This window comes from Lipotes vexillifer, unplaced genomic scaffold (assembly GCF_000442215.2).
Source record: "Lipotes vexillifer unplaced genomic scaffold, Lipotes_vexillifer_v1.1 scaffold2532, whole genome shotgun sequence".
NCBI classification, from domain to species: Eukaryota; Metazoa; Chordata; class Mammalia; order Artiodactyla; family Lipotidae; genus Lipotes; species Lipotes vexillifer.
In genome coordinates this window covers 107,004-115,721 of record NW_006785617.1, presented here as the reverse complement: position 1 = coordinate 115,721, position 8,718 = coordinate 107,004, and the positions used below count along the sequence as shown (strand labels likewise).

At 59.1% G+C, this 8,718-nt stretch overlaps 1 protein-coding gene across 1 annotated transcript in view; it reads left to right on the top strand.

The window, feature by feature from the left end:
* Positions 1-3,846: 3,846 nt before the first annotated feature.
* The window catches only part of GZF1 (GDNF inducible zinc finger protein 1), an 8,188-nt gene continuing 3,316 nt past the window's right edge, over positions 3,847-8,718 (top strand). Inside the window, 2 exon segments of the mRNA XM_007457686.1 lie at positions 3,847-5,237; positions 6,396-6,490. Coding sequence (XP_007457748.1) covers positions 3,847-5,237; positions 6,396-6,490 — 1,486 coding nt within the window.

Below are 8,718 nucleotides of genomic sequence, written 5' to 3'. Positions count from 1 at the left end.
TTTTGCGGTACGCGGGCCTCTCACTGTTGTGGCCTCTCCCATTGCGGAGCACAGGCTCCGGACACGCAGGCTCAGCGGCCATGGCTCATGGGCCCAGCCGCTCCGCGGCATGTGGGATCTTCCCAGACTGGGGCACAAACCTATGTTCCCTGCATCAGCAGGCGGACTCTCAACCACTGAACCACCAGGGAAGCCCATAAATCCCTGGGCTTTTGTGAGAAGTCCTCCCATGTCCCCCCAGCATCTTAGAAACCACAACTTCTCAGTGTTCACTTCTGCACTCATGCAAACCAGACATGGAATTTCTAGGATGCTATTTTATCACACCCTCTCTAGTTCCCTTTTGACCTTTACCTGATCTGACAAGAGACAGCTCTATTTTGCTGTAGCCGGGGAGGCATGTGGTCTGCACAGAGCTGAGCTGTGGAGGTTGTACCCTGGCTCTGTCTTGCTCTCTGTGTGATCTTGGGTAAGTTGGCTAACCTCCCTGTGCCTCAGTCTCCTCATCTGTATAATGAGGGTAATAATACTACCCCCCCCCCACACAGAGTTTTGTGAGAAGTGACTAATACCAGTAACTGGGGGTGGGTAGTAGTGACCCACCTTCTGTAACCATCAAGCACATTCTGTTCTTATTATCCTGAGACTTGGGACCAGTTTGGGGGAAGTTGCAGGGAGGAGATCCATTTGCAGGAGGAAGTCGGGGACCCAAGTGAGGGAGGGCAGGAGAGTCCTAGGCTGGAGAAAGACTAAATTCAGCGTGTGCACCTGGGGCTGAGCCCAGCCTCCAGGAACTGAGATGGCTTCTGGAAATCCTCCTGAGATGGGGAGCGACAGCAGGATCCACTTCTGGGTGCACCTGGAGGTAGGAAAAGCCCATAGGTGTGTGAGGAGGGCAGCACTGTTCTGGAACCAGCAGAGTCCTGCCGTGTTTTTTAGCTGCAGCAGAAAGTAGAGATTGTATGCGTTTGTACAAATCAGAAGCTAGAAAGTAGGGCGGGAAAGATGGTAGAACTGCTTTGTCCTGTTTGCGCTCCACTGTGAATAGCGGCCAACCCACTTCCCCAAGGTCTGGCTTGTGCGCTGACTACACCCAGGGAGGTCAGGTAGGCACAGTGCCAGGTGTCACCATAGGTGGCAGGGAGGGCGGGTGGCATGTGCCCTGCGTCGAGGAGGAGCCAGGCCCAGGCAAGCTGAGCACCATCTTCTGCCACAAGGCCTCCAGGCTTCCTGGCCCCGGGCTCCTTCAACCAGAGACACTGGGTCCATCAGGGCAAGGCCTCCCACTCTGTGGAAGCGCTTATAGCCCTAAACACAGACGCTGAAGGATGGTAAGTACAGTTATTTTCAAATGCTCCCTTTCCTTCCCCCCGGCAGCATTCGAAAGAGGCTGCTGTCCGAGACCTCCTTGCCTGGACCCTCTCACCCCGGCCCTGCTCCCCGTGTCCACACTGCATTCCAGCCGCTTCAGGCAGATGCTTTACAGGCTATGACAGAGACAGTAAGAGAGGGGTTGTTCTAGATCAGGGGTCCCTAACCCCCGGGCCGTGGACCACTACCGGTCCACGGCCTGTTAGGAACCTGGCCGCACAGCAGGAGGTGAGCGGCGGGCAAAGCTTCATATGCAGCTCCCCATCGCTGACGTTACTGCCTGAACCGTCACCCCCCCACCACCAAAAACACCTGTCTTCCACGAAACCGGTCCCTGGTGCCAAAAGGGTTGGGGACCGCTGTTCCAGATGATGACTGCGCAGAGGATCTGTCTCATTTCTGGACGTTGTCTACACTGCATAAACTGAACCAGAAGACACCGGATGAGAGATCGGCCCAGGGTCCGCTGGGCGTTTGGGAGAAATGAGGACAAACGGAGGCTCGGAGTAGCGATGTGAAGCCTCTGGGACGCGAGGGCCCGTACCCTGGGGTCGCCGGCGAACGGCCGACGGCTTGCACACACCCGGGAGCGGCGGCCGGAGCCCGAGGCTCGGAGGCTGTCGGAGCACAGACGGCCTCCGGTTCAGCTCCTGACTGCCCACCCGCCTGCCGCGTGCCCAGAACGAACTCAGCCGCCGACTCTGCAAGGCGCCGCTGGGTATCCAACAACCGCTTCTTGCGGCACGTGGAGGCGCCGCGCCCTCTACCCGAGCCGCGCCCTTTCCTGCAACCTCCTCCCGCCGCCCCGCCCCCTCCTGCCTCCTCCAGCGCCCCGCCCCTCCACCTCCCTGCCCTCTCTCTCTGCCCCGCTCCTCCAGGGGCTCCACCCCATCCGGCGACCCGCCCACCTGCTGTACTGCCCATGGGCTGGAACCGGGGCGGGACCCACGTGAGACGGTGTGCGTGCCCCGCAGGTCACGTGACTTTCGGGGGTGGGCCGGCCCTGCCCCCGCCGCGTAGCGAGAAGCGCAGAGCCGCCGGCACAGTGTTCTGCGCAGGCGCGGACCGTGGGTCGCGGCGGGTGACGCAATCCTGCGCAGCCGGCCAGGCGTACGGCGGCAGCGTGTGTCGGATCACGTAACTTCCCCAAATGGCCTCCGCAGTGGGACGTGCATGCGCAGGTCCTCCCCTACCGGCGAGGGACGGGGCCGGGCCCACCGCGGCCAATCGGCGTCGCCTTCGCCGGCGCCGCGCCCCGCACCCCCATCCGTCGGGCAGTCTGTCCGTTCCGGGGCCTAGTCCTCGGAAGCTCGGCGGCGGCGGCGGCGGCGGCGGCGGCGGCGGCGGCGGCGGGGCGGTGCGTGCGCGGCCCGCGAGGCAGAGGGCGCTAGGCCTGGGTTCCGAGTCGGGCTCAGGGGCCACGCGCGGGCCGGGAGGCCGCCGGGGAGTCGGGGCTGGCCTAGGTGTCGGCGGACGAGGGCAGAAGCGGCCACCTGCGGCCATTGCCCCGCCGACCAGCGGGCGCTGAGGAGCTGGATCGGGCAGGTGAGGCCGGCCTCAGGGACCCGGCCGAGCCTGGAGGCGGGCGGCGGATGCGGGAGCTAAAGGCGGGTGCGCCGGGGGGAGCGTCCGCGCCGGGTCCAGGAGGACGGACCCCCGGGCGGTCCGGGCCTGGCGGCGGGAAGGTGGTGCGCGGGGAGGCCCGAGTCCGGCCCGGCCGCCCTGTGACCTTGTCAGGGCCTCCCCCGTGACGCCTGCTCGAGGGTCGCCGGGACGGCCGGCGCGGCTGCAGCCCTCATGACGGCCTGTCAGCCTCCAGCACGGGAGCCACTGCGACTCGGAGGTGTTGGGGGCCCTGCTCGGCGTAGCGCAGCTGTGCCCCCGGCGCATTGCCCCGCATCGCTTCGGTGCAGTGACGGTGACTCCAGTAGGAGGGACTTAACGAGGTTGGAGAATGACTGTGAATTGTGGGCTACTTTCCGTGAAATTTTCTTCATATAAAGTAGTTTAGTTGGTTGTTTTCAAAGGTAGACAAGGTTTGCTCTCATCCGTGGCCGCCATGTATTATATTTTGTTTTATTTGGTTTCCTGATCAAAGTAGTAGACATTATTTATTGTTGCTATAAATTCTGTTAGTTTGGGGGTCTGGGTCTGTATGTAAATTACAAAATGACGTAGAGAAGCCAGTTACTGCTTTAATGTATTTCATTAATCATCACTTTATCTTTAGGGCAGTCTTAGCCCGTTTTCATGCAAATATCTCATGAAGGTGCATCAGGGCTTCAGAAAAATGCTAAGAAGTGACGCGTGACTTGAATCTGTACATGAGAAAAGTTAGGTTTAGGTCGTTAATCAGTTTGTATTCTTTAAAGAACTGATATAATCCTCATAATTTTTAATCCTTCTACTTCGGAGGTTGCTCATGCATGAATAATTCTTGGTTTGTTTTCAGAACTGTTCCTGGGAAGAAGAAACATGGAGAGTGGTGCAGTTCTGCTGGAATCCAAGTCCTCCCCGCTTAACCTTCTGCATGAAATGCACCAGCTCCGCCTGCTGGGTCACCTGTGCGACGTGACTGTCAGCGTGGAGTACCAGGGTGTCCGGGAGGAATTCATGGCCCACAAGGCGGTGCTGGCAGCCACCAGCAAGTTTTTTAAGGAAGTGTTTCTTAACGAGAAGACTGCGGATGGCTCGAGGACTAACGTCTACTTAGACGAAGTGCAGGTGGCTGACTTCGCTTCTTTTCTTGAGTTCGTCTACACTGCAAAGGTCCAGGTGGAGGAAGATCGGGTGCAGCGAATGCTGGAAATGGCAGAAAAGCTGAAATGTTTGGACTTATCTGAAACTTGTTTTCAGTTGAAGAAACAGATGTTAGAGTCGGTACTTTTGGAGTTGCAGAATTTCTCGGAGTCTCAGGAGGCAGAAGGGAGCAGCGGCTCCCAGGTCTCTGCTGCTGTCTCCCCTGATGCTCGGGCAGGTGTGGCTGCGGACAGCCCTCTGGCCAACGGCGTCGCTGGTTCCTTGGATCCCCCAGCAGCAAGAATTGGCAGCAGCCTGTTGCCAGACCTGCCCTCGAGAAAGTCCAGGGAGAAGCCAGACAAGAGAAAAGAGATCGCTAAGTCCCCCTACCCCAAGCTCAGAAGGGCTAGCGGGAGGCTGGCTGGGAGGAAGGTGTTCGTGGAAATCCCTAAAAAGAAGTACACTCGACGACTCCGAGAGCAGCAGAAGAGTGCCGAGCAGGACGCCGGGGACCGCGGGGGCCCCCGTGAGCCCAGCGCAGACGCCGGGGGGACGGTGAAGGAGCTGGTCACAGTCACGAAAGATGAGGATGGCGGGGCTGGGGCCGAGGCGGAGGCAGTGCTGCCGAAGGTGGGTCAGGGGCAGGGGGAGGAGGACGAGGACGAGGACGAGGACGAGGAGGAGGAGGGCGCGGGGAGGCGGAGGAGCAGCTTCCGGTGCACGCGCTGCGAGAAGGCCTTTCTGTACGAGAAGAGCTTCCTGAAGCACGTGCGGCACCACCACGGCGTGGCCACCGAGGTGGTCCACCGCTGCGACACCTGCGGCCAGACCTTTGCCAACCGCTGCAACCTGAAGGGCCACCAGCGCCACGTGCACAGCAGCGAGCGCCACTTCCCGTGCGAGTTGTGTGGCAAGAAGTTCAAGAGGAAGAAGGATGTGAAGCGGCACGTGGTGCAGGTGCACGAGGGCGGCGGCGAGCGGCACCAGTGCCAGCAGTGCGGCAAGGGCCTGAGCTCCAAAACGGCGCTGCGGCTGCACGAGCGCACGCACACGGGCCACAAGCCCTATGGCTGCACCGAGTGCCCGGCCACCTTCTCGCAGCCCTCAGCCCTCAAGACCCACCTGAGGTAGGCACGGGCCACCTCGAACCCCAGAACGCACGTGGAGACGTGGGGGGCGTGCAGGAGGCGGCCGGTGTGGCTGCCTTGCGGGATGGGTCACTTTTCAGTTCGCTCCCTCTCAAAGTCGGGGGCTGCGTTGAGCCTCAGGGTTCTCTCTCGAGGCAGAGATGCGGGCATGGCGCTCCCTGGGCGCGGGCCCGTCTGATGGGGACCCGTGCCTCCCGCTGAGGCACAGGGGCCTCTCCCGCTCCTGGTGCTGAGGCCTCCCGCCACCCTTGCCGAGTGGGGCCAACGACCCCATCCCACTTCCTGACCCTTCATTTGGGACTCAGTCCTGTGACGGGCTGGGTGGCGAGTCCCACTGAAGACCTCAGCAGGGCGACACTTCTCTGGGCTTGCAGAGTGCCTGTTGCCAGTCAATCTAAGCTCCAGGATTAGGACGGACAGGGACTCCAGTTACTGATTTTTGAAGTGTAGGTGGGTGACATTCAGTTTTTAAATAAATTCCCTTGCAGTGCTCAGTACTTATGCTTGAAATCCAGACAAAGCAGTTTTTTACTCTCCCCTAGATCTGCCATCATCCTGGGCCAGTCCAGGGGTGGGAGCTGGGTGTTTTCTTGTCCTTTTATTGTCATTTATAGCCCGGCTCAGGAAGGGCTCAGTAAACATGGTTACAGCCACTCCATCCTCGCCCTGAAGTGCAGTGCTTACGCATGCACCCCAGGGACCGGCTGGCTTCATGTGTTGATAACAGTTCTTTCTAGTCTAGACTGTTTACGTCAAACTAGGAAAGGATGGTAAACATTTTGATCACGTGGTACTTTTGTCAGCATGGTTCCTAAGGTGTCTGTGGGTGACTGTTCTCAATGAGGGAGCTTTATAAATACGACACGGTGCTGTTTGGTGGTGTAAACAGCCTGCAGAGGCACAGCCTGTGCCTGCACCTGGGGGCAGCACGTGGGGGGACTCGGCGTCTGGTGGGGATGTGGCGGTCTTGACTCGGGCAGAGGCTGATTTGGAGGTGAGAGTCCTGGGCCTCGCCACCTTTCAGTCCTTCGCATTCGGGCTCTTGGAGCAAAGTGTCTCCCCAGGTGAGGGAGGAGATGGTAATGCAGAGTGAGCTTTGACACATCCTGAGTTACCCTCTGAATGTTGTGCTTTCAGAATTCACACAGGGGAAAAACCTTTTGTCTGTGATGAATGTGGTGCAAGATTCACTCAGAACCACATGCTGATTTATCATAAAAGGTGTCACACAGGTAAATACTCCATTGTGATTGAATGTCTTTCCTGGCTGTAGGAGGAAAACTGCAGTTTTCTTCATTTAGAAGTTGGCATCTGCCAAGTGGTTTAGGTTAAAGCCCTGATACGCTGTCCCCCTACCCCAAGCTCAGAAGGGCTAGCGGGAGGCTGGCTGGGAGGAAGGTGTTCGTGGAAATCCCTAAAAAGAAGTACACTCGACGACTCCGAGAGCAGCAGAAGAGTGCCGAGCAGGACGCCGGGGACCGCGGGGGCCCCCGTGAGCCCAGCGCAGACGCCGGGGGGACGGTGAAGGAGCTGGTCACAGTCACGAAAGATGAGGATGGCGGGGCTGGGGCCGAGGCGGAGGCAGTGCTGCCGAAGGTGGGTCAGGGGCAGGGGGAGGAGGACGAGGACGAGGACGAGGACGAGGAGGAGGAGGGCGCGGGGAGGCGGAGGAGCAGCTTCCGGTGCACGCGCTGCGAGAAGGCCTTTCTGTACGAGAAGAGCTTCCTGAAGCACGTGCGGCACCACCACGGCGTGGCCACCGAGGTGGTCCACCGCTGCGACACCTGCGGCCAGACCTTTGCCAACCGCTGCAACCTGAAGGGCCACCAGCGCCACGTGCACAGCAGCGAGCGCCACTTCCCGTGCGAGTTGTGTGGCAAGAAGTTCAAGAGGAAGAAGGATGTGAAGCGGCACGTGGTGCAGGTGCACGAGGGCGGCGGCGAGCGGCACCAGTGCCAGCAGTGCGGCAAGGGCCTGAGCTCCAAAACGGCGCTGCGGCTGCACGAGCGCACGCACACGGGCCACAAGCCCTATGGCTGCACCGAGTGCCCGGCCACCTTCTCGCAGCCCTCAGCCCTCAAGACCCACCTGAGGTAGGCACGGGCCACCTCGAACCCCAGAACGCACGTGGAGACGTGGGGGGCGTGCAGGAGGCGGCCGGTGTGGCTGCCTTGCGGGATGGGTCACTTTTCAGTTCGCTCCCTCTCAAAGTCGGGGGCTGCGTTGAGCCTCAGGGTTCTCTCTCGAGGCAGAGATGCGGGCATGGCGCTCCCTGGGCGCGGGCCCGTCTGATGGGGACCCGTGCCTCCCGCTGAGGCACAGGGGCCTCTCCCGCTCCTGGTGCTGAGGCCTCCCGCCACCCTTGCCGAGTGGGGCCAACGACCCCATCCCACTTCCTGACCCTTCATTTGGGACTCAGTCCTGTGACGGGCTGGGTGGCGAGTCCCACTGAAGACCTCAGCAGGGCGACACTTCTCTGGGCTTGCAGAGTGCCTGTTGCCAGTCAATCTAAGCTCCAGGATTAGGACGGACAGGGACTCCAGTTACTGATTTTTGAAGTGTAGGTGGGTGACATTCAGTTTTTAAATAAATTCCCTTGCAGTGCTCAGTACTTATGCTTGAAATCCAGACAAAGCAGTTTTTTACTCTCCCCTAGATCTGCCATCATCCTGGGCCAGTCCAGGGGTGGGAGCTGGGTGTTTTCTTGTCCTTTTATTGTCATTTATAGCCCGGCTCAGGAAGGGCTCAGTAAACATGGTTACAGCCACTCCATCCTCGCCCTGAAGTGCAGTGCTTACGCATGCACCCCAGGGACCGGCTGGCTTCATGTGTTGATAACAGTTCTTTCTAGTCTAGACTGTTTACGTCAAACTAGGAAAGGATGGTAAACATTTTGATCACGTGGTACTTTTGTCAGCATGGTTCCTAAGGTGTCTGTGGGTGACTGTTCTCAATGAGGGAGCTTTATAAATACGACACGGTGCTGTTTGGTGGTGTAAACAGCCTGCAGAGGCACAGCCTGTGCCTGCACCTGGGGGCAGCACGTGGGGGGACTCGGCGTCTGGTGGGGATGTGGCGGTCTTGACTCGGGCAGAGGCTGATTTGGAGGTGAGAGTCCTGGGCCTCGCCACCTTTCAGTCCTTCGCATTCGGGCTCTTGGAGCAAAGTGTCTCCCCAGGTGAGGGAGGAGATGGTAATGCAGAGTGAGCTTTGACACATCCTGAGTTACCCTCTGAATGTTGTGCTTTCAGAATTCACACAGGGGAAAAACCTTTTGTCTGTGATGAATGTGGTGCAAGATTCACTCAGAACCACATGCTGATTTATCATAAAAGGTGTCACACAGGTAAATACTCCATTGTGATTGAATGTCTTTCCTGGCTGTAGGAGGAAAACTGCAGTTTTCTTCATTTAGAAGTTGGCATCTGCCAAGTGGTTTAGGTTAAAGCCCTGATACGCT